Genomic DNA, 26,308 nt, shown 5'->3' with positions numbered 1-26,308 from the left:
GCAATATTTTCTCCCTCAAAGAGGTAAGCTGCCATTCATGGTGTGAATAGGATCATCACAGTACTTGCCTTTTGATTTCCCACCTTTCCCCCTGCAGAGCATGGTCATGCCTGCAGCCAAATTCGGAATTAGACATATTTTAAATTTTTGCTCTCACATGTTTGCTGAGAGTCCACCCTCCAAATTCTGAGAACTCTGTTATGTCTGAAATACTTTCCTGTTCCCAGGCTCTTCCTGGTGAGAACAGAACAAGAGGCAACAGGCAGAGATTGAAGCACAGGAAGTTCCACACAAACGTGAGTCAGAACATCTTTATGGTGTGGGTGACTGAGCACTGGAACAGGTTCCCCAGAGAGATCATGGAGCCTCCTCACTGGAGATGCATCAAGAACCATATGGGTGCGATCCTATCCAGCTGAATGGATTCAGGACCTTGACAGGCTGGAGAATTAGTGTACAGAAACCTAATGAGGTCCAACAAGGACAAGGGTAGGATACTGCACCTGGGGAGGAATGACCTCAGGTGCCAGTGCAGGCTGGGACAGACGTGCCAGAGAACAGCTCTGTGGAGAAGGACCTGGGACTGCTGGTGGATGACAAGCTGACCATGGGCTGGCAGCACCCTTGTGGCCAGGAGGGGGGCAGTGATACCCAGGGGTGCATTGGGAAGAGTGTGGCCAGCAGCTCAGGGGAGGCAATCCTGCCTCTCCACCCATCCCTAGTGAGGCCACGTCTGGAGCGCTGTGTCCAGTTTTGGGTTTCTCTGTACCAGAGAGACACAGAGCAGAGATGATGAGGGGTCTGGAGCGTCTCTCACAAGGAGAGACTGAAGGAGCCCTGTTCAGTCTGGAGAAGACTGAGAGTGGATCTCACCAATGCGTATAAATTACCCAAGGGCATTTGTCAAGAGGATGGTGCCGGACTCTTTTCGGTGGTGCACAGTGACAGGATGAGGATAGCCACAAACTAAAACACCAGAAATTCCACCTCAGCATGAGGAATAATTTTACATGGGAGGGTCGCAGAGCACTGGGACAGGCTGCCCGGGCGGGTCGTGAAGTCTTCCTCTCTGGAGACATTCCAAACCCGCTGGGGCGGGTTCCTGCGCCACCCGCTCTAAGTGCTGGCACCGGCTCCTTGCAAGGGGGGTTTGGACAAAATCCAGAAATTTCTTTCAGCCGTAACGAACCCGTGACTCTGTGGCACGTTCTCTGAGACAACCCTGCTTTAGCAGGGAAATCAGCCCCGATGGCCACAGCCGCTCCACACCGGCGCGGCCCGCGCTGTGATCCCGCGGCCCCACACCATGGGATTCCGTGACCAGGGGGCGGGGCCTTGGCCCGGGCCAATCGGCGGCCGGGCGGGGTTGTGGGCGGTCCCGCCGGTGACGCCACTCGGGCTATGGTGGCTGAGTAGTGACACGTCTCCTTGCGCGGCCTGCCGAGCTTCCGATCTCGCGGGATCCCGGGGCGGCGGTACCGGGGGCCGCCGGCGGCAGCGGCGGCGGGGACGGGCGGGCGGTCGGCGCGGCCATGGCGGGGCAGCAGTTCCAGTACGACGACAGCGGCAACACGTTCTTCTACTTCCTCACCAGCTTCGTGGGGCTCATCGTCATCCCTGCCACCTACTACCTGTGGCCGCGGGACCAGCACGCCGGTGAGCGGCCCAACCGCGGGCACGGTCGGCTCTTGCGCCGCCACACCGCGGGGCCGGGCCGGGCCCGCCGCGCTCGGGGCTCCCGTCCGGCCCTGCCCGCGCCCCCGGGGCCGCCTGGAGGGGCGGCGGCGCCGCGCTGCGCTCGGCGGCGGCCATTTAGCGGTACCTGGGCCGGAGGAAGGGTCCCGGGGCCGCCGCCCCCCGAGCGAGCGCGCCCGGCTCCGCGCCGCGGCTCCTGCAGAGTCATCGCTGCGCCCGGCTCCGCGCTTTGTCTGGGGCTCGCGTTTTCCCTTGGCTTCCCGGAGTGTTTCAGCGTGGATGACCTAAATTTTGGTCGTGGGGAAAGAGCAAGCTATTGAGTTGGGGACGAAGAGGAAAAGTTACAGGTTCAGCTTTTATGTGCCATAAGGTCACAGAGGGTGCGAAAATGGGGATTTGTTTTTTTCCCATTGCAAATCACAGTTAAATGTCCGAAGGGCTAAATTTCTGTTTCACCCTTCGGGATGTTGCTTTGTGTCCCTGAACAGTGTTATAAAGTTTCTTTGACTAGTTCCGAATCTCATTTCCAAAGTAATTTTCCACTTTGTCTTTCCTGCATCCCTCTATTCTTGGAAGGAGAAGGCGTTTTGGTCTATAGGCTGCACAGGAACACATTTTTAACAGCAGTTCTGGGATTAAAAAGGCTGTAGAAATTGTGTTTAAAGGCTGGGTGGTAAGTGCTTAGTAAAACAGGGATGCTTGATACTGGTTCCCTTTGTAGAAACCTACTGACTTCTTAAGAACAGTTCTGCTTTGCCATCTGAGCAGAATCCCTTTTGTTCCTTGCATCTTTTTACATTCAGTATCTGATGGTTACTTAGTGGCTTTGATGCCGTTTTAAAGGGCTTGCCAGGTTCTGCTTAGCTTAGTTTTATGTGTAGAAGAAATACCTAGCAATGGAATCTTAGTCCTGTGCCTTCTAGTGAGGAGTAGGATAGAACAAATGTTGTTTTGGTGCCAAATGACAGCTGTTCACAGTCTTGGCTGCTGCCAGACTTGCCGGTGGCCTCTGGCAGGGCCCTGGCTGGAGGACCTCTTTGGAGGGCTGGTCTCTGTCCTCCAGGTACTCACTACCTGTTGTGCAGCTGAGGAGTTGGTTCTCTCTTCTGAAAGGAAAGGTTTCTCTGCCTCCTCTTTCTGCATCCTGACTGTAGCAAGAGAGAGGCGTTACTGTTGTTGGTGTTTTGTAATCTTTGGGTTGTTCTTGAGGAGCAAGGAGTCAGAGGGAAAATGCTACTTCTGTAACCTTTTTCCAAACACCAAGATTTTTATTTTTGTTCTGGTGAAGGGTGGGAGGCAGTGGGGGAGAAAATCCCTTTTTTCTCTTGAATGATGCTTTCCTTCCTCCCTAGTTCTTAAAAGCTGCTTCTTGGGAAAATGATTGTGTCTTGCCTGAGATACTGTGCAGAATGGTATGGCCAGCAGGGACACACTGTGATGTTAGCATCAGTTTCAGGGGGCTGACAGAAGCAGGAAAAGCTGTAGAAATGCTGTAAGCTTGAAGCACTTTACCAGCCTTACATAGGTGATTGTCAACTATCCTTACAGAATGTCAGAAAATGAAACCTGACTTTGGAATATGGCTGTATGGATTTCACTAAGTTTCCAAATCGGCCTGCCATTAAATTTATTACTAATTTCTGTCTAGCCAGCATTGTCCAGTATATAGAGGGCCTGCTGCATATTATTCTGCATTCAGTGCTAGATTCTTCCAAAGCTGTGTCAAACCATACTCTCCAAAGTAAAAGGTAGATTTTATTATGCTGTTGGTGCAAAGAAATGAGTCAACTTAGTGAAAATCACCAGTGGAAATGAAGGGAGATGGAAGAATGATTTCTGCCTCATAATTGTCTTAATGGATTTTAAAATGTGAATGTAGTCCAGTTTTTAGCATATGCATTAATGGCATGCCTGCAGTCTCTTGATTGAGTTCTGTTCTTCAGGCTCTGTTTAAACTAAGAGTTGTGGTGTCATACAGATCATCATTTGGGACTAATGTTGGTCTGCTAAGTAAGTTCTTATGAAGTAAATCTGCTAAGTAGCAGAACATTGTGATGTTTAAGTTGTTTAAGTGTATGGTTCTTAGGCAAGTAATTTCCAGCAAAATCCTCTGAGTATTTTTCTCACAGCTTTTTGTATGTATTCAACCATGCCTGTTCCAGCATTTGAACAAGATTTCAGGAATAAATTAAAACCTTGTGATGGTAGAAAATACTAATTGTTTAGCCACTGCTTCTTGTTTTCAGTGTAATTCACTAGTTTAAAAAAACAGCAAAACCACCTATTTCAGAAACAAAGGGAAGGCCTCTGTCTTCAGAAGAGAAATCTTCCAACACTAGTGCATCCTGCTTCCTTCGATGGGCAGAAATATCTGGATGTTGATGTGAGATGTTATTTTGATGCTAGTTTAGGGTGGAGTTTCCAGTACTGAGGCACAGTATTGGGCCAAAGAGAACAAGTTCTGCTAAGACCTCTGCCCTCTGTGTGTGGAACCAAGTAACATTTTTGTTCTGGGGCTGTGTTTTGCCCTACCTGTGCTAGAGGGCCCAGCCTCTGTCACCCCTGGTGGATTGGGGAGGTTGTACTGGTGAGCTCTTTCAGCTCCAGCTGCAGTGGTGAAGACCAGATCAGGGGGAGCTTTTGAAGCAAATCAATGCTTGTCCTCCTCACTTCAGGACCCCTTTGCAATGCAAACCAGAGCATCCAAAAGACACAGAGCAGATTCCTTTTTTGGTAAAAACTCTGTTGGAAGAGGAGCTTCAGCCACGTTATGTTGTAAGAGCAGACGAGAGCTAGCGTTTCGCAAGGGCGAAATGCTCACTGCAGGAAGGTCACACCACTGGTGCCTGCTGCCTCCATCTGCAAACGTGCTGCCATGGATTGCTGGTATGTGATACACTACAGAGTGCCAGTGGAGGGAGAAGTACAGCAAAAATCTGGGAATTGCTGATGGCCTGTAATATTTTAGGATTTGTTTCTGTGCTGTAGTTTTGTAGTAAATGCTCGTGGAATAAATAAACCCCCCCAAAACTCCGTGTTTGTTTTTGCTGTAGTGAAGCTTGGAAAGTAAGACTGGATCTATATTGCTTTACTACTTCAAGGAAAATCAAAATGTGTTACCTAATGTCAGATTTGTAGCAGAATAGTTTTTTGGCAAGCCATTAACCTTTTGCTTTTAGTTCTTCTTATAATAAACTCTTGGAAAGCCTTTTCAATACTACTGTCTGGAAGAACAGCATGATGTAACTTATGTCTCTAAAGTACTGAGAAAAACTGAGCTGCTTTTTTTCTTGAGCGTCTAAGCCTGCTTTTTCCAGGCATTCTGATGGAGTCCATATCAAGTGTTGCTGCAGCCTGTGGTAGGGATTGATGCTAGTATCTGGGAGGGTTTTGCTCTGGTGTGCTAGACACCCTGTGAACTGTCCCATAATTTCATTACCTCAGCTTTGATAAACCAAACAAGCAGGTAATTGACTTTGTAAACTGGATTTGTCCAAATGACTTTACCTCCTTGGTGTTCACTCCAGAGCTAATAAAGCCTTTATGGAAGGTTAATTATTCAGCTTTGTGTCTTGGACTGAAGTTTCATAATAGCATCGAGGCAGCAGTGCTCTGACAGAGTTAAGTGTTGTTTTTCTCCCCATCCCTTGTGCCAAATGTATGGGAGTGGAAGAATGTAATTTTAACTAAAATTGATTGTTGTCCCTTTTTTCTTTCTTCTGTCTTATTTTTAATGTGTATTCATTTCTGTGTAAGGCTGTGTGTAGCTGGGACGGTACAGGATGTGACTGAGGGAAAGCAGACTGATTCTTTCAGTGTTGGTGATGGCTTCAGGTGATGGTGAATATGGCTTCAGGCTATATTGTTTATCCTTGACTTGTTTCTTTAAAACATATGTGTGTATATATGTTTTATTACTAAAAAAGTCATACTTTTTCTGGGTTACCTTTGTTTTGGGCAAATACTGGTATTAATTTAGCCTAATTACTGTGAGTAAAACCATTGCAAGGACTGCTCTTGGAACAAAGAATGTGATTGCTAAAAAGTTATTCTGGTGCAGATTCATTCTTTGCTAAAAAGGTATTTTCTGCAATGGGAATTTTCAAGTTGTTTTTCTAAATGTTAATTGTGAAAGTTGAAGAAAAAGTTTCTTTTTTCCCCTCAGCAGTTTGGGGTGGAGGAGTGTCCATCAAAGTACTTTCCTGCTGTTGGACTTGCTTTGAGGTTTCAGTGTAAGCTTGTGTAAGCTTAAATGTCAGCATCTAGAAAGGAAATGGGGAGCAAGGGGTGAATTAATTTAGTTGGATAATATGGCAGTTGTTGCACAATGCTGATATGTTTGCTGAACTTTGTGTACTTTTTGACTTTTACCTGTGCTGCTGGATTGAGGCACATAATTATAAAGCTGTGCTGAACCAGGTGGTCAGAGATTGTGATGTGCTTTGTAGTTAAGTACATGTACCTGGAAGCTTGCTAGTTCATCTTTTTTAGTTTCTTTTGGTCTTCATTAAATAAATTCTCCTGTTTTAGGGCATTGGGTATTCATAATTTGTTACAAAGCTGATGGAAAGAATAAAGTATCTATCCTGAGTTTTTTATAGTAACTTGAACAAAACAAGATGTTGAAAACATTTCACAAACCCTTAAGAATAACAGCAGTGAATGCAAGGATAATGCTAGAAAAAGATTGCAGTCTCTTCTCTGAGAGAAAAGAGGCTGTAGGAACTATTCCGTTTGGAATGTAGATCTTCCTTCTTGAAGTTTAAGAACATAAAAACCTACTGTTGGGAAGGGAAGAAAACCAGATGAATGGCTGCATTTTTGTATCTAGAAAAAGTATTGATATGAAATAGATAAAAGCTATTTCGTTAACTTTCATTATAATAGAAACCCATGCAAAGTTTATGGTGTTTCAAAATTAAAAAAAAAATATTTGTTTGGCTTTTGTTTGTTTGTGCTTTTTGTTTTTGTTGCTGCTCCCCAGCCTGGCTGTATGTTGTCCTGTTGCTCACTACTAACATTTTTCCTTCGCACCCTCCCCTCTCAAGTGTTTCTGTGTGAGATATAGCTAAAGATTTCTTGAAGAACACTGGGCTAATACCAAGAAAAGCTTTTAAAAATCTGGTTAAAGAAGGCAATTTCCTGCTAATCTTTGAAGTTGCCATACCTGTAGCAAGTAGCATAGGCAGTTAAGAGAACCCTAAAAATATTGCAGCCATTTTGGTATTGAGGGTGGACAAATATACAGAAATATTTAAAAATGACAGCTTATTTGGTGACTGTTTAAAGGGAGAATATAATACCATGTTGATACTTAATTTATTTCTTTTATTTTTTACTGTACTGCTATTTTGAAGCAGTAGGGCTTTTTGTATAGTTCTGTAGATAGTAGTTGTCACTATCAAAACCTTGTCATTCAAAACCTTGATCAGAAGTCCTGAGAAAGTTGTTCTGTAAAGGTTTGCTTCGTTTTTTTTTTGCTTAGTTCTTAGGAAGAACCATACTTCTTGGTAAATCTGCCCTCTATACTGGATATCTCTGTAGTGTCAATAGTGAAGGTTTCTCTGTAATTTTTGGTGTTTTTTTCATCTGTGTCAGTTAAGGCTGACCTCAGAGAGTCTCACATTAATACCCTGCTTTAAGATGCAGGTAGAGAAACTGAGGCTGTGAAGTTTATTTGGCTGAGGACAAATAATGAGTGTGCAACTTGGATGTGACTCAAGCCAGTGCAGAGAGTGCAGGCAGCACTTCTTCAGTTTTATCAGTAATGGACTAATGAGCACTTGTACCTCACAGCAGCTGAGGGAGAGGAAGCAGCATTGCTGCTGCTCCCACTCTGGGTAAAATTCTTCTGTGATGCTCCTAATCCTCTGGTGTGAGATAAGATTGGTTGGAGTGGGTTAACTGTGATGCCTGTCCTTGCCCACAGCTCACTGAAATCTCATTAACCTTACTCCAAAGTATTTCACAGCATTTTGGCATTTGGTTATGCAGGATAAAGTACAGGATGCTGGTAAAGGACAGGATAAAACCACAGGATGCCATGCTCATTGCTAATGTGGTGGATGAGAATGGGTGTGAAAAAATTGATATCTGTGAATATAAGCATTTTGTGTCCATATGTGTGTGCTTATCCTTTCCTGTTAATATAACCTTTTATCAATGTGTCAGGAAGTGGGAGGAGAGTCAGTGAAACTCAGTTATGCATCTAAGGACTGTTACTACCTACAAACTAAGCTTTTTGAGAGATTGAGTATGCTATAGTTGACATAAACCATTTCAAGTTCTGAAAAATACAGTTTATTAGGTGACTGTTTGAAGGCAGAATATGATGTAATGGTGATACTTTGTTTTGTTAATTTTTTTTCTTGCTATTTTGTTATTTTGAAGCAGTAGGGTTTTTTTGAGAAACATTTGAAGAAGGGGCAAACATCATGAGATGCCACTAGTAATGTCTAGCAATTACCTCTAAAAATATTTTTCAAAACAAAGCATTTGCACAGAGTTATCCAAATTTCTCTGTTATTGGAAAAAAAAGCCTGTCTTGTTATGGAATTTTTAAAAAGTGTTATAATCTTACTATAACCACTATAGCTTCCTAGCAGTAAAATAAAATTAATAGCCCTGTATTAGAGATTAGTTGAGTAGCTTCAAGACTGTCCAGAATACAAAATGCTGAAAAGCTTTTTTGTGGCCAGTTAAGGATCAAGCTGTAACAAGAACTTTATCTTTCATTAAATGTACATAAAAATAAAGTACTTTCTATTTTTAAAAAAATCATCCTATGTTATGGAAGCTTATGAAAACAGTATACTGAAGGTTTTATTGCACACTTTGTTCATTTAATAGTTGCTGCAAGGTTGTCTGGACTACTCACAGAGATGACACTAAACTACCAGGTTATACAGGCTATGCATTAGAGAATTAGATTCAGTTATGGTTTTATGGGCAGCTAAGCTGTTCCTGGAGAAGGAGCAGGAAATTTGAGAGAGAAGCAAGGTAAATGACAGGAAATGGAATCAGTAGTGATTCCATAGGGTGGGTTTGTTGTTTTTTGTTTGTTGGTTGTGATTTTTTTTTTAAATTTGCGTTTCAAATTCATGCCTGTGAAGAAGGGTTCAGATCTGCAGCAGTTTGAGCAAGTCTTGACTGGGGCTGATGCTGCATCCTTGTCCCCTGTGGTGCTTTCTCCCATTGTTTACAGGCGTTTATAGGCCTTTCCCTCAGTTACCAGCCAGGACCTGACATGTATCTCAATTTCATGGTGAGGAGGGTTGTGCTGGCTGGAAATATCAAGAGCAGGGTACAGGTACAAGAGCACAAAACAGGTACCTAATTTCTTTCCTGAGCAAAAAGATTAGTGTCTGCACCAGTTTTTAAATAAGTATACAATTAAGAAGATTTAAGAGGTGTTTTCAGATTTTCACCTAGTTATTTCTCTTTTGCGGGATATTGCTTACAGGCATTTTAAATTCAGAAGATTGCTTTATCATGATTGGCTGGATGAACTGTTTGAAACTAGGATATTTGTAAGCATTGTGCCCTGCCAGTAAAGTTTCAAATATTCTTTTTTTCTTTGGAAGCAAAAGCATGGACATAGTGGCTCAGATCAGGTGGGGGTTTTTATGTAGTATTACAGAAGTGAGTGCCTTAAGGAAGGAATAACAGGACAAGCATAAATGGTGTTTCCTTTGCATATTCTCTGTGTTTCCAGTGGTTTTGAGTTCAGTAACTTTTGTTATAGCATCTGTACCATCCTGTGTGAGGGAGGTCACTGTATCTGCTGCCCACACCACAAATAATCACCTTTGTTTTGCAGCTGCTTCTGATGTTGCTTAACAATCCTTCTTTGCTCTACTGGAAGAGGAAGTAAACATTCAGTCCTGGCTGTCACTTAGGTTTTTTACACCCTTCCATTACCTCTCCTTGCACTTTACTCTCTCAGCTAGAAGATTTGTAGATTATATTTTGTACATAAATCTCCTTATACATTTGATGGCCCTTGTTCACCTTAATTGAATGTTTTCTGGTTGAACCTCTTTAGGAGGTGGGGCTAGGGCTGTGCATCACATTTGAGGTATGTACAGCCTCAAGGTTGGACATACCTCCAGCTTACGTGGTGGAGTAATAATCCCTTCCTTTTCGCATAGGAATGCTCTAAACACATGCTCTGATTTTTATTTTTCAGCTGAGTTTTACAACACCAAGATTGCATTCTGAGAGGTAATGGTCAGCCTTGAGCTCATCCTTGTATCCATAGAATTAGACTAGCCCCCACTGGACTTTGTTTTCATACTCTCGATTGCATGTGCCATTCAGAAGTGCACTTGCTTGTTCTTTACAATTCTCCAGGATGCACTTGTCCTTGTTACCCAGAATAAGTTCATATCATCCAGAAGCTTTATTTTACTGCTCACCCTTTTAGTCTGATTACTTATTAATGAAATGTGTTGTAGTTCCAACACAGATTCCTGCAGAGCTCCTGGTGATTTCCTTCTGCTGGGAGAATTGGTAATTCACTCTGTCTTCTAGTCATATATTTATTTTTGCAATAGTTAGATGGTTGTTCTGAAAGACTTGTAAAGGGAACCTTTCAAAAGCCTTTTGGAAACCACAGACTGTATCAGCAGGATCTGTTCTGTATGTTTACTTCCCTGAGAGGACTTTACCAAAGACTGTACTGATGCTGGTTGGATGTATGGTACTTATCCTTGTGTCCACTATTTCTGTCTTTTATTAGAGTTTCTTCAGGGTGTGCATCAGAACAGTACTGACTACAAGCATTTTTAATGACTGATGATATGTTTAGTGACTTTTGTTTGCATTTATTTTGGATTGAATGTGTTCTGGTTTCCTCCCCACACCAAACTGATAAAATTCAGTTAATAGTTAAGAGTGTGTAATCTTGGAGCTCAGCATTGTTGTTGGCTTTGTCTGTAATTGATAACCTTGACTCATGTGGGTGTTGTTCCATGGTAAAATGTCCAGTTTCCTGATTCCTGTCAGATTCTGTTCAAGTTTTGCAATGCAGCTATAACTCCAGTCCTACTATAAATCTGATAAATTAGGCGATGGAGCTTAAATGTTATTATAGTTAGTTCCACTGACTGTTTTGGCAGTGCAAACGAGACAGTACACTAATAGGAAGGACAAGGTTTGGAAGTGGCTTGATTAGCAGTATTGTAATGTGGAACTGTGCCCAGCTGACTGTAAATACAAAGCTTGGGTAAGTAAACTCTGAAAAGAGGTTAACTTTCAGGATATTGAATTGTCTTATGTTGCTGTTTTTTAAATCTAGTAGTAACAAATCTAATCTTTTTGCTATCTTTTGGTCAGCAAATATGTGTGGAATTGTGGGAATGGAAAGTTAGGTTCCTTTTTGTTCCTTTTAAGCTTTATCTAGTTGCTGCAAAACATGCTCTGGAAAAAAGCAGCTTTGTTGTTAAGTATTTCGTAGGTCTCTTTGTAGTTAATGAACTGCTTGGGTTTTAATACTTAAAATGTTACTCAAAACACATAATTTTTTTGGCTTATTTCTGTGAATATTTACTAGAGAGAAAAATCTCTTTGAAAACAACTCGGGTGAGATTATTCAGCTATAAATGTTTTAGTTAAGAGGCTAACCTGGACATGACCTCTTTATAGATAAATAATGAGGGTCATGAGGACAATTCTTATAATGATAGACATTAAGGTTAGAAAGCATCTATCAGATGGTTTAATTCTTCACTGCTATGGTGCATTTAAAATCCTGAAACCTGCTTTCCATTTTAAATTTTTTTAAAGTAATCCCAGTGGGAACACTAGTGCTTATTTGAAGGCTTTTGCATTTAAGCAACAGAGTTTTAGAACACTTTAAAATCAATTTAATTTGCTTCATGCCTCTTAATTTGGAGTTTTACTGTAGAAGTCAATCCTATTATAATAAAGTTGAAATTGCTCAGTACTTCAGAGGAGCTGCTGACTATGAGCTTGCTGTGAGTTTCAATCCTGCCGCTTGGTTGCTGGTAAAGATGGGTTACTTCTTTTACAACATAGTTATAAATGTTTGTCAGTGTCATTTTTGAAAGTAAGTCTGTGGGTTTTTTTCCTCACCCTGTGACTTTTAAAATTATCTCAGATAAAATACTATGTCCATGTGGATTCTTTGTCAGTAATAATTATCAAGGAAACTGTCAACAGAGTTAAGCATCGATGGCTTAGTGAAAAAGTAGGGTAGCCTTTTCCTACTTCATCTGTTATCTGAGAAATGGTTAAGTGCTTAAGAAAGTCAATTTTTACAGAGCGCCTCAGTTCAAGACCTCATTAAATAAGTTGTTGATACAATTATTTGATTTCTGTTATTGTTGAAGTAGAAAGAAGCCCAGGAGTTCAGATTTTGCATATATATATATATATGTGTGTGTGTGTGTGTGTGTAATTGTGGAAAGTAAATACGAGCCTACTTAAGTGTACAGTTTAGAGGATTAAAACTGTGGAACCCTGAGTAAAATCCAGGGAACCTGGAAACTCTGGGGTGTTTTGACTGAGCCTGTTGCCCTCAGTTTTAACAGAACAGATGTAATACTTAGAGCCGTGGCGTCCCTGTGCTGTAACCTTTACTCAAGACTTGCATGCTGTATTACTTGCACCTCTTGCTACTTTCCACAGGTACAAGTTTTCCATTCAGGTGTAGAGAGAGGATGACACACTACAAATGAGTTTTGTGAAAGTCTGGCTTTAAAGTGATCTTGGCATTTCCTAGGGCTGCAGAACTCTGACGCTCTGTGTTCCTTGCTGAAAGAAGTAATTTTCTTTCAAAACCATTCTCCTTTGGATGAATTGTCTGCACCTGGGTGGCAGAATATTTCATGTGTGCCTCCTCCTATTTCTTTTCCTGACAGAGTCCACTGGAACTTTATTCTGGACTAAGTGACTTTGCTTTTTGTAGTAGCCTGGAGGTAGAAAGAACACAGGAGGCTAGGACGTATTTCTGTCCTTTCCTGCAGTTTGGGGTAGAATAATGGAAGACTGGTGGCTTCTGTTGATTCTGATATTAGCTTTTTGCTTGCTTTTGGCTGTCATAAAAATTGACTGATACTTTGAAACTTTTATATGCTTTAGATATAAATACTGATGCCAGTAGTCTTATTTGTGAAACTGAACCTTTGAAACTGACCTTTGTTTGTTGCAGCTGAAACAAGATTCTGGGGATTAAAACTTCTCAGTATAATTGCCAGCTGTACCTCTTTTTGGTTCTCTCTCTTCTAGAATTGCCTGTGTCCAATAACAATAAATGTGCAATCTTCTCTTTTTTCTTAGAAGGATGGAAAATAACTTCCCCTTAGGTTTTTTGTTGTTGTTTTGTTTTGCTTTGTAGTTTTTTAAAGCACTTTTTGGAACCTCCAGAACCTGGAACAAAATTATTAGGTTTAGGTAGGAATCAATTGTCAAACATTCCTGAAGATTGGGTGTATCCTCCTGTTTCTTTGGAAACAGGTATGTAAGATAGGTGAACTTCAAATCCAAACTTAAGCCAGGCATGGCTGAATTGTAAACCAGGTTGAATGTAATCTCTGAAAATTGGAAATCCAACCTGTAATTAGCTTTCTTCTGTGTCTGTATGTCCTGTGTCCTCACCCATTGTGTGATTAGTAAATCAGAGCAGAGGTTGAGACAGATAAGAGAAATTTTTGCCACATGAGGATGGTCAGAGTGTATAATAGGTTGTTCAGAGGCACAGTGAGCTCTGTCTTTGAAGCCCCTCCAAATGCCTACAGCCAGACCTTGAGCAGCAGCTTTTTTGACTCTCCTCTGAGCAGCAGGGTTTTATTAGGTGATCTCCTGAGGTCTTCTCCACCCTTTCCAACCTGCTAGTGTTCTGTTTTACCCAAGAGCTGTGTGGTCTGTGTTACCCATGCAGAAGAAGCAAATGCCTCAGGCTTAAGGAACTGGATATTCAAAAGGTTTGCATAAGTTCTGATCAGGAGAAGTCAGCTGTTTAACACTCTCTACTTGTACCTCTTTTGATGCCCAGAATACAAAAGAAGTGACTGCAGCAGTCAACAAGGAAAGACCAACCTATGTAATCTACCTAAACTTCTGTAAGACCTCTGATAAAGTCATGAAAGAGATGGCACTCAGGTTTTCTTTAGTATCAGTACTAGTTATATTTCTTGAACTTGAAAAGTGTGTTAAGATGTAGTTTTGGCTGGACATTCACATACATTATTTAAGTTACTACAGTATGCACTTGTGAGAACCCTTGTGAGTAAGAATTGTATTGGGGAAAATCTGCTTGTGAATCTCAGGAACTTTGTATGCATTGAGAACAATATGGAGGGAAATAAAGCAAGCATGGGATGCTTTCCCAGATTATTTACAAGAATGAAGTGGCAGTCTCCATCCTCTTGTGAGGGGTGTGCTTTAACAGTACCTTGATGCATGGGGTAGTGTTAGTGAGATTAACTCAAAAGCCCCACGGGTGCATTGTGCCTTTGCTTTGCAAGGCTCTTTAATACCTATTCCTAAAACTGTAGGAGAGATTCACTATTGTGAAGGATTTTACCCATCGAGCATGAAGTGGTTTTGGCTGGAGGAAAAGCATTTGCTCCCACCCCAGACACACTTGTCTCCCTGAAATCCCATATCAAAGCATGTTGTCTGAAGTGCTCTTACACTGTAATGGGAAGCCATGATCTGGACTGAGAAGAAACAAGAGAACTCTAATTGTCTGCTTTTAAAACTCTGAACCTTTTTCCCTGACAGAATATGGATTCCAGAGCTAAGATCCAGAGAAAGTACAATTCATATTTCACTGCAGAGCTTTACTTTGAGGAATGTATAAGGTGTTCACTGCAGTGTGATCAGGGTCTGCATGATATTGCAGGGCAGTGGCATGGTAAATTCACTTGTGTAAAAAGGAAGCTCCTTTTGTCAGACAAAGGCAAAGCAAAAAAGATCTGATTTATCCATAACTTGCTGTTGTTCCTGCTGTACTCTATTTGTATACAAACACCAGTTTTCCTGTGGGTTGCATTCTGTTTGTTTTTCCTGCATGCCACTGCTGACATACTGAAAAGGGAAACTTTTGGTGTTGAGTGGCAGAAGGAAAGTTTACAGGTGCATGTTAGGCAAAGGTTGGGTTCACATGTGATGGTTACTATGTAGCATACAGGAAATGGAACAGTTTTCTTTTAGGTAGAGAGAGTAATCTGACCAACTTCTTATGTTTATGCATGTACAGTATCACTTAAATGGATAGAAAGCATTCTTTCTTTTGGTTATGCTGGACCTTATGTTAGTCCTCCAAATGACCTTGTACTGCCTGTTTGGGGTGAGGTGGGCATGTTTGCCGTTCTGTGTGTTGCCAGCTTGGTTAATCACAATCTCTCTGTTTTTACAGAGCAAATCCGATTAAAGAATATAAGGAATGTGTATGGAAGGTGTTTGTGGTACCGCTTGCGGCTGCTGAAGCCACAGCAGAACATCATTCCTACAGTGAAGTACGTACGTTTCATTTGCATGGCTTCCCATTAAGCAATTCTTACCTTATTTTATATACAAATACACTGGTTTGTAATCAAAGCAGGGATTCGTTACTTTTGCATCACTAAAGAGACATTTGCAATCTGCAATATTTGAATAATTAATAGGTAATCATTATTGTCTAGTAGGGTTTGAAATCTAGGTGCATACTTTTTGTCCTGTATAAAATACCTGAGGAATGAGACCAGTGAGCCTCAGCCGTAGAAAAAAGTAAACAATGCTTTTATTTGTTCAAAAAAATTATTCTCCCTCATTGAAATTAGTAGTGCTAGCCCAATTTTTTGATTTAAATATTTAGTATGTGAACATATATACTCAAATATAAAAGAATAATAACTTTGTATGTTTGAAGGTGAACCCTTTATCAGTTCCTTATGCCCATCCTCAAAATGTTTTGCTGTCTGTTATGCACCTGTGTCAGCTTTTTGTGTTTTTTTTTTTTTTCTTTTAAAACATTGATTTTAACTAGATCCTAGACATCCTTTAAAAATCAGAAATAATAGTGTATACCTGCTGAGAAAGACAGTTAAAAAACGGAGACTTTGTGGTAGTGGATTGTCCTTGTTAAAAGCTAGGAGAAAAAGTGGTATTAAAACTGAAATACCTGCTTTAGTGTTTCTTGCTTAGTGTTTCTTGCTGTTTTAATACTATTTCTTGAAGAGTGATACAAGATGGCTTTCAGTGTTATTAGAATGGTGCTAGAGCTAGTGGATTTGTGTATTTAAAAAATTCTTTTTCTTCCAAACAGGAAAATAGTCCTCCTTGCTGGCTGGGCATTATTTTTGTTCCTTGCATACAAAGTTTCCAAAACAGACAGAGAGTATCAAGAATACAACCCTTATGAAGTGTTACATTTGGATCCTGTAAGTAATAACATCTTTCACTAGTCTGTACTACTGTAACTGTATATGCTGTGTATAGATGTTAATCTTGGACTTGTTTTTTCAAACAGAGGAAATTTAGTGAATCTATCTAGTGGTTTTGTTCTTTTTTGGCATGTGAAAGTTACTGCTGCATGTTACAGTCAGTTGTTACGTGGTTTTTGCCTATATCTGTACCAATTTTTAACTTTTATATCTAGTGCCTTCAAAATGTAATGAGATAGGTGTTTTAAAATCCTATTGTGATGTTGTTTTCCTCTCTATGTACAGGAAAACAACCAAAAAAATCTGTTTTGTATGCCCAGTGTAAATCTTCTGAATAGGAACTTTTAGGCATGCTGAAGTAACTGTATAAACAAGAATGTCAATTCATTTGATTTACAGTTTTCTGTACAGAGCAATATTTGTAAATGAGAGGTTTCACTGAAGGGTGTTGGTGATGCATGTTTTGATGTAGTGCAGGCTGGCTTTAATTTTGGTTGTATCTGTGAATGCAAACAACAACTTCTAAACAGTGATCCCAGCCAATAGGTTTATTGAACTGGGATAAAAAAAAAGATATACTGTCTATCTAGAAAATAGATGCAGTGCTTTGTTTATACTGAAAGACTGATTCAAAATGGATGCAAAAATTATATATCCCAAGGATAGACTTTCTGAACTTCTTTTAAACTTTTCATCTTAACCACAATACCTTGAGCAGATTGTCTGCTTATGTTAATTATTTCCTGATCCAAGGCTCCTCTTTTGAATAACAGTAGAGTAATCTTTCCAGTTCTGGAGTCTGAGGTATGTTTCACTCTCAAGTCTGAAGAAATACACTGTAGATCAGCTCAGCACAAGAACATGAACGAGCTTTGAATGTACCTGTTTTGATTAAATGTGATGCATATTGTTACTGTGAGAGCTTAATATGTATGTGAACTTTAGCAAATACATCTCTTGCCTTTAAATGATGTTGACTTGTCAGCAGAGAAAAGCAGCACCTTGTGCTAAGAAAGCCATTTATAGCAGGTGAGAAGTCTGTAGCCTATTTCTAGCTAGACAGGTAGAACACCTGCCTGTCATGTCTGGAGCCAAGTTACTGCAATTCAACCACTGCTCAACTCACTGCTGCTGACTTGTGTTCTCCCACTGATGCACAGGAAGGAGCAATGCAAGTTTTTACTGTTAAATGGTATCTGTTGGACCCATGCAGTTTAAATGTTCATATAATTGGGTTAGCTTTAATTAAAGAAATCAGGCTAGGAAATACATCAGAGTATTTTCCTTTGTTATCCTTCTGAAATTTCTACAAGAAACAACCCAGGAGGGAAAGAAAGGAATGCACGTAGTGAATTATAGCTTTGTGTTTATTGATAAAAATTTGTACACGTGCTCAAGACATGTGCAACTTACCCAGGCAAAGAAAGCAATTCTGGAATGCCTTAAGAACTGAGAGATGGAGCATGTTCTCATAAGGACAAGCTGAATGAGAGCCAGAGATTTTAAGAGGGGGATGAAAAGACAGTTGTGAAGATAGATAGTTGAAGTAGGGCTCAAGAAAAGAGTTCAAAATCTGAGCCTGTTTCTTCCTATCAAGCAATTTCTATTAAATCTCTTGAAAGATTTTCAGTTTGGACTACGTGAAAAATGAACAGATTTCTTCTGTTACCATTCAAATGGAACTCTGAGAGTTGTAACTGGTCCTGCTGATGAGGTGCTACAGATGCTGAAGTGTAGTTAGATAATGGAACTGTTATTGTTATTAAAAAAAACCCTGAAACACCACAACCCCCTCCCCCTAAACTTTAAAAAAATTAAAATGATTGCAGAGGGAAGCACTTCAAAGTTTTGAGGCACAGTAATTCACTTCTTTGCATTCATACTCTAGTCAAGATTATTTTTCATGTTAGCATATCAGTTTATAACAAGAGGCTTTTATTCCCTGAGAAGAACCACAGCACCAACAAAGTCCAGATAATGTACTTACACCAGATTTTATATGCAATATCAGCACTCTGTTTTGAAGAGCACTTTGCTCTTTTTGAAGCATGCCACTGGAATTCACTAACACATAAGGTGCTCAAATATTAATTTTTTTATTTGATGAGTATCTGTACTGCAGTTTCAAAGCTGGCATCCAAGGCATAAAGATGAATCTCAAAAGGGATTATATACAGGCACACTCTGTGTTCCAAGCAGACTGACACCAGCTGTCCAAAGCTGCTAAGCTTTTCTGTAAGTCAGGCCTAACCTCTGTAGCCTAGCTTTTGAAAATGAGGAGTAAGAATTTATTGTAGATGAAAAACTTGTCAACTTTTCTGGGATTTTGTGGACCATTTGAGTCAGAAAGAAAAAATTAGGTTTTTTTTCTAACAGACAGCATTCATATGAGCCATGAAAACACATCTCAAACAGCTTGGTTTTTTTTTTCCTTCTGTTTGTTCTTTTTTCCCTGCTTTTTACCTTCTTCTCCCTATCTGGCATTCTTTCTCTAGTCTTGAAACACCTGGTTTTAGCTGAAGTCTAATTTATAATGGAGTAAATTCATCCTGTGCATTAAATCAGGCATGCTGTTGAAAAATAGTGTTAGAATATGGCAGACTGTATAAAGTGAGATAAAGTAACAGCACGTGAGGCCTCAGGGTAGTTTAATTTCTGGTTTAAATTTATTGAAACAGTACCATCATCTGTGAATAAATTCTTGTGTGTTTATTATGCAGTTAAGGTCAGCATGCTAGGCTTCTCTGGCACAAAATACTGGAAAGTCTTGTGGTAATTGTTGTGAAAAACTTAGCAGATAACATATAGAAAAACTTAAGCTGAGCTTACTATAAAGTTTTGTTGGGCTATCTTGAGTAGTGAAGTTCACAGTCCAAGCTGGAAGTTAATGCACAAGGGATTGTGTTGGTGGCATTTGACAACACAAAGAGTAGAATAAAAATCAATCTTTCTCAGGTATAGGTAATGTATTCCCTTTGTTCAAGAAGTTTGAAATAATTTATGGGTAGGATGATTCTAGTCAAAGGTCTTTTTAAGTGGCAGGAAATCTGCTTTTCCTGGTGACTGACAGATTTATTTCTGCATGCAAGCTGCAAGTGAACCATCATACTTGATCTGTGAACTATGCTTAAATAGAAGAATATTGCAAATGAGAGTTCCTTGTATTCATGCATATGTTTAAGATTCACCAAACAGATATGAAATCCTTCCTTTTTTGTTTTTCCTGTGGATGGACAAGCAAAATAATCTGGATAAAACCCAGTATTCAGTCGTCTGAGTGTGTTTTAGTTAGACTCTGAACTTCTGTCTTCATTTGAGAACATAATGGTTGTAAGAATTTTATCAGAAAAATAATAATGTTTAAATTAAACATAGTTTCATGATCCTGTGTTACAATATAATTCTTCAGTGAATGGTTCAGAAAAATACTATACAATTTATATTAGGATTATATATAAAGAATGAATTTTATTTAAGGTATTTATTAATAAATGCAAACCTTTCCTTTTGTAGGGAGCAAGTATATCAGAAATAAAGAAACAGTACCGTGCACTATCCCTAAAATACCATCCAGATAAAGGAGGAGATGAAGTTATGTTCATGAGGATTGCTAAAGCCTATGCAGCGTAAGTTTCTTTTTTGCCTATGAAAAAATGGGAATCATAATATTATGGGCAGAACAGCCTTTACAGTAAGAACAAGGAGGGTGCAAGCAGGCAGGAAGAAATGTGTTCAGATTTGTAACAGAAGTCAGAATGTGTCTTCCTGCAGTGAGTATTTGCTTTGTACGAGTTAGGAAGGATAATTTGTTTTGTACCTGTCAGAATACTGTAAGGTGTTAGTTCTTTGTGTTAACTTTCATGTCAGCTAGGAAAAGTGTTTCCAGTAGAACACATATTAAATCTTAAAGATGACAGAGAGCAAAATGGGTGTTGTTGTTTTTAACTAACTGACTCTTTTATAGCAGTTTTGAAGTGATGCTTAGAAAATATATTTACTGTTCATTTCACCTGCTGGTAAAGCCAAAGAAAAACATTTCTTTAACTGTTCTATCCAGTGAAAAGGATGTTTTCATTCTGAATCTGTTTTCTCTCAGCTTCCCCCTATCCCTTTCCAGTTATGCTTGCAGTCCTGATTTTTTACTTGGTGACTGTTTGATAATTCCTGTATAGTTCTTAAAAGCTGACTCCTTGAATCTGCTTTTCCTCTGGAGTATTTTTTATCTTATCTCTTACAGCATTTTTATTTATTTAGTACCTGAGAGATGTCTAATATAAGAATTTGGTATAAAGGAAATCAAAATATACAGGCATTTCAATACACAGTTCAATCCCAATACCAGTGGGATTCCCGTTACTGGTGTCTCTAATGCACTCACTGTCAGGATGCTGATGGGAAGGCATGTGTGGCTTGAAGCCAGCTGGAGCCCTTTGTTCTCTACAGAGTTTGAGTTGTCTGGTTTTTATACTCTGGTGGACTGAGCCAGGTATTTACTCCCCCCCATGCTGATGTCTCAAACTTGAGACATTCATAGCTTTTTATGCACTCAAAGAGAAATGTTTATGCCACTAGTTGATCCCTTCATCTGTTGATCGGTTTTTTAATGTAAAACAAAGGCCACCTTCATGCTCCCTTTGTGCTGAGGTGGAGTCTGCAGCAGCTGTGCTGAGTCACTGTGGTCACAACATGTCACTCTTGCCCATTTCTTCTGAGACTTCTTCAGTTGCTGGGGTTTATTGGGTCAGTCACATCGTCAGGGAACCTAGCAAGTGATGATTTCTGCCTTGAAGTCAGTCGTGTGTGTGTGGTTAACCTTACTGATGGAGTGAGGAAAGTGAAAGGAGACTTGCACATCCTAGCCATGATCATCGATCTCCAATTTATTGATCCAGCTTACACACTTTTATAGTAGTGTTAATTAAGCTCCTACATATTGCAAAACCTGAGCTCATCATTTGTTACAGATTACATGCCAACCCCTCCTTTGTTGTTAATACTTGTGGTTTCTTGTTGAGGCTAATACTTGTTTTCCTCACCCTGCTGTTGACTTGTTATTGAGCACCCTTCAAGGACTCCATGTTTTCCACCATGTTTTTTCCCATCACTTAGCCACGGACACAGTGTTTATTGTTTTTGAGGAAAAAGCCTGAGAACTTGCTGCTTACAGCTGCCTTTTACTTTTTAACCAGCTGTATATGATCATGGCCTTTTTCTATGAGCCATGTCTGAACAAAACTCTGCAACAATGGAGAGTCCTGTTTGGGAAGAGGTGGGAAGGAGAACCAACACCATGCTCACTTGAGCAGTTTGGAAATCATACTTTTTGCTTAAACACATCTGTATCACTTTGAAGCTCTCTTCAGTTGGAAATTCTGGCATGCCTTTTTGAACTCCTGAAACAAGTAAATTATTTGCTTTGCAAGCCAGTCCTCAAACACTTGGTGCTACAGTTTGATACTTCAAACACTGGTGCATGGGCTGTGCAGAGGCATATTGTGAAGTAAATGATGGTGAAGTTCCTTAGCCATGATGTCTTGAAAGACTATAAAAGCTGCTCATTTGGTGAGTCTGCTTAGCAACAAATGGGAGACTTAGAAGTGATCAGGGGAGGCCTGACTTCTTCATTGGGTTTTTAATATGAGATAAAATCTTTCATACAGTGAAAGCCAGGTACTCTGTTTTATAAAGCAGTGTTCTTCCTTCTAGTAACAGGGATTCTGTCAATTGCCAAAAAACTGTCACAATTGCCAAAAAAATTGTCATTACTGAACAGACACAGAAACTTTAAGATTTAGGAGGTGGTGTCTTATTTAATGAGAGAGTAGTAAATTATAAAACTTGGTAGTTCCAGGGAAAAAACCCAACAAGAATGAAACACAGGCTGTCAAAGACTAAAGGTCTAGAATAAGAAAAAGGCCCATATGGACTACTTCTGATCAATCTTCTGTATTTACCCTCCTTCTAAAAAATAAGATCAATTTCAACCTCTTTCTTTCAAAATTTTTTGTGCTGTAACGTGGCATCAAGAAATATTGTATGCTGATGGGTATGCACTCACTGTCATGAAAGGGAGATGTGATTGTGACATCTCCTGCATGGGCATCTTGTGTGTCTGATTTCCTGTCAGAGTTCTTAAAAAATTTGCTTATGTATCAAGGAGGAATACAGCAGTGTTGTTTCTGATTAGATTTCATACAAAAAAAAAATTACCAGAAGCTTTGTAGCTTTCCAAACCACCTCCAAAGGATAGTGTGACTGCCAAATTTAAAGTTTCTGGTTGTTAATGGTTTAGAGAAATGTCTTCTGTATTAACTTAATATCTCTTCTTGTAACTAGCTTAACTGATGAAGAGTCACGAAAAAACTGGGAAGAATTTGGTAATCCAGATGGACCACAAGGTAACAATTATGAATGACAGAGGTTCTGTAATCACTGCACATCGAGATGTGTAATATATGATCAGTCAAGAAGCAGTTAGAGCTTTTTATATAAACTTTCTCCTGTGATTAAAGCACCACATCTGACCAATTCTTTGTGAAACTGGCTCTGGGGGTGGTGGCAGGGAAAGGCAAGAAAGTTTGCTTTATACTTCTTGAACTTTTTATTATGGTAAAAAGAGAAGAATTGTTTTAGTCAGCTTCAGTAAAGTATCTAGGGAGACTTGCCAGTATTAATGGAGGTTAAAGCAAAAAATAGAATACTGCTTATCAGAAACTTGTTGATTTTAAACATTTCTTGGTATTTAATCATAAATACTAGAGATGTGTATTGAAAAATTAACAACTTGCAGTAACCACACTTTAAAAGGATGTATATGGGGTTATTGTTTCTGGGCAGGTTGCTACATGAAAATAATCCTGGTGATGGTGTGTTAAAGTTTTACAGCAGGTCATCCAAACAAAATGGATTTAAGACTGAAATGTAATAGTTTTTCCCTATTTGCAATTGTGTGAATTGCTTGTAAAACACCTTTGTGATTGCTTAAGTGGCCTACTGAGGAAAAATGTTGCCTATTTCTAGCTGATACTCATTGCAGGCAAAATGGAAATCTGCCATTTGTTAAGGCAAGTTATTCAACATATCTGTGTAGAATGAGTTACAGCCAGATTGGAAATAATAAATGGAGTTTGTAACTTCATTCTGAAGTTACAGGATGCTATGAGGGTACTCTGTCATCTGTGCTGTAAATTCTTCTTCTGAATTATATTCTCCCAACATTAATTTGTAAGTTAAAAAAGCCAACCCTAGCCCTTGAACTGGTGTTTCAAAGAAATAAAAATCTTCCTCTTCCTTCAAAAAGACATCTTTACCAACTATATCACAGTCTGACAAAGGCATTTCTGATGGACTAAGGAGGTGGATTGCCTTCTTTAATCACTGTGTTTTATAGCAGAACAGATTTCTATCAGCTCCCAGCTTCTAGTACTTCCTTTGTTTGGCAAGTAAGAGGTCTCTATCCCTCTTGCTACAAAATACAGATAAAGTCTTTCTTCAGAAATGCTGTCACAATATCAGCAAAATGGTACTATAAATTTTAATAGCTTTGCTAGGACCTTTGTGGATGCTAAATTGTTTTTCACATCCATAAGCTACTCACTTAGTGTTGACAAGGCATAGGATTTCAAGTTAGGCAGTTGTGTCAGTGTCCTTAAATGGACCTGAAGCTGTGACGTCAAAAGAAAACTCTGCCAAAACTTGAGAAGGCACAAACATCCTTGGTTGGCTTAGTGATTGTATTCACAAACCTAAGAGACTTTGGATTCCCAGAGGGCAAAATGAAATGATTTTTTGGCAGGGTAGCAGCTCATACTGTGAGCATTAAGCCTCCTGCTCTTCTGAAAACTCTACCTCAGACTTCAGTGGAAGTTGAATTCTCTGCTTTATTTCTAGACCTCTTGTTATTGTTTGAGACATCTGAAGAGTGGGAGAAGTCCCTGAACTTTTCTCTCTCTATTCTCTAACCTTGTTCCACATTAAAATGTGAGACACTTTCTAATTTACTTAAATTCTTCTTCTCTATTTTTATTTACATCTGTGGCGTAAAACATGTACCCAAGCTATGTACTCTAGTCTTCTCATTCTGTACAGACAAAGGATGGATACAGTCGCTCATAGAGGGATTTTCTGGGCTGAGATGAAGCACATCTGAGGTTAGACATGCCCAACCAAGTTCAGTGTGGTACATCTGGTACATCCCACCGTCTGTGCCCAGCACAGAGGAACAGGGAGCAGCATTCCTCTCTGTCCAGCTGAGGCAGTGTGAGGCCAGAGGCAGGCAAACAAGGGCTTTTGTATTTGCATCACTTGCTGCTTTACTAAAAGTAAATGCAAAATCACTCAAATAGTGTTTACAAGCAGGTGAGGGAGATCTGAAGAGTACAAAGACAGTCTACTAAAAGTGCTTTATGATTAAAGCCTATTACCCCCTGGTCTTTTCTGGTGCTTCAGCTCAGTGGGCATGAGTGGAAGGCAAGGAGACTCTCAGACCAGAAGAGAAAGAGCTTTTTACTGAACTGCTTCTGTTCCTGGCACAGTTTAAGGCTGCAATCCTAAAGGTCAAAAATATTGTAGTAAATGGAAATTTACTCCATCAGTAAAAGACAGATTTTTAGTAGATTTTTCTAAAAATCCATAATCATTAACAGATTAGAGTCTGGAGATCTTCCTTCTCCAAGGCAAGGCATTTCCTGTAACTTAATGTGGTAAATTCACTGGGTGTCATCTGGTTGAACTCCTAAGGCTGAGGCATGGTCAGGCTTGTCAGATGTTTGATTGGAGACTCAAGGAATAGTAATTTTCAGCTTAGAGAGGTCACATTAGGCTTGTGGGTAGCAACTGTTTATCCGAATTGATGGCTCTCACTGTCTGTTGGAGATGGCATCAGTGTAGTGCCTAACTGCAGAGAGATCCTAGCCCATCCTTATTTGAAGCATTGCTCCTCATGGATAACTGCTACTACTAAAGAAAACATGTTTTTCTTTTAAGCAGGTTCTAGAAGTCTATAAAGTCCTACTTTCTTTTCTTTCCCCCACTGGTTTCATGGAACTCTTAGAATTGGGATAGATAATGTTTCCAGAATTTAATTTATTACCACCTGTGTCTGAAAAGCTATTTTGTTCTACTCTCTATTCAGATCTGTATACTGGAGATGTTAGAGAATCATATCTTCTGTTTTCTGTAGCCCAAGTTCTTTTGAATTGAAGAGCATTCCTCTTTTTTTCTTCTTGTTATTATAGTGCAAGAGTTCTATTGTCACTACATTGCAAAGGTTCCATATTGCTAGAGTTTTGTACCTCCTTGATGTTTTCTTGTAGGCAGCTCCTCCAGGCACTGACTCTTCCTTGCCCTCACAGTAACCAACTGACTCCAGCTCCCCTCAGCCAACCAATCCACTCTTTTATAACACTCTGCTGATTGGCTGCAGCTGTGGCCTGTTAACATCAGGCCTGCTCCTAGTCTTTAGTAATTGGCTCAGCTGCAACTCCTTAGGGGATAAGATTACATTCTCTACCACCTTCATTTACCCATACTGTATCTCCCTACAATTCCCCCTTTTTCTTTAACTTGCAGAGTTGCAGCATTTCTAGAAGTACATATTCAAATAATTAACATTATAACATATTCATATATTTAATTCAGAACCAATAGTTATACAGATGTTCAGACAACATATTACAGTACAAATATATATATATATATTTGAATGTTGGTTCAGTTTTGCAGCTTTTCTCAGTTTACAAAGTATTTATCCTGAAAATCTTTTATACTATATTTAACAAACAATAGTAGCTGCAATTGATATATTTTACCAATAGGTTAGTATTCAAGTCCTTTTCCCTGAATCCACAGGGTCATATAGTCAAACCCTGTTTCCCTGAATCCACAGGGTCATATATTTTAGTATTTGAGTCCCTTTCCCAAATCACAGTGGGGTCACCATTTGTTGTCATTATAGCGCAAGAGTTCTATTGTCATTACATTGCAAGGGTCCCACATCGCTAAAGTTTTGTACCTCCTTGATGCTTTTTGCAGGCAGTTCCTCCAGGCACTGACTCTTCCTTGTCCTCGCAGCAGCCAAGTGACTCCAGCTCCCCTCAGCCAACCAACCCACTCTTTTATAACACTCTTGTTATTTGCCTGTTAACATCAGGCCTGCTCCTAGTCTTTAGTAATTGGCTCAGCTGCAACTCTTTAGGGGAAAAGATTACATTCTCTACCAC

At 39.8% G+C, this 26,308-nt stretch overlaps 1 protein-coding gene across 1 annotated transcript in view; it reads left to right on the top strand.

The window, feature by feature from the left end:
• The first annotated feature begins 1,400 nt into the window (after positions 1-1,400).
• SEC63 (SEC63 homolog, protein translocation regulator) overlaps positions 1,401-26,308 on the top strand; it is a 55,002-nt gene continuing 30,094 nt past the window's right edge. The window contains exons 1-5 of the mRNA XM_064707834.1: positions 1,401-1,656; positions 15,080-15,179; positions 15,971-16,085; positions 19,602-19,714; positions 22,425-22,486. Of these exons, the coding sequence (XP_064563904.1) occupies positions 1,533-1,656; positions 15,080-15,179; positions 15,971-16,085; positions 19,602-19,714; positions 22,425-22,486 (514 nt within the window). The 5' untranslated portion in view covers positions 1,401-1,532. The remainder of the gene's footprint in view (positions 1,657-15,079; positions 15,180-15,970; positions 16,086-19,601; positions 19,715-22,424; positions 22,487-26,308) is intronic.

This window comes from Zonotrichia leucophrys, chromosome 3, assembly GCF_028769735.1.
Source record: "Zonotrichia leucophrys gambelii isolate GWCS_2022_RI chromosome 3, RI_Zleu_2.0, whole genome shotgun sequence".
NCBI classification, from domain to species: Eukaryota; Metazoa; Chordata; class Aves; order Passeriformes; family Passerellidae; genus Zonotrichia; species Zonotrichia leucophrys.
Note: the sequence above shows the minus strand (reverse complement) of the source record. Positions and strands in the feature narration are given on the sequence as shown.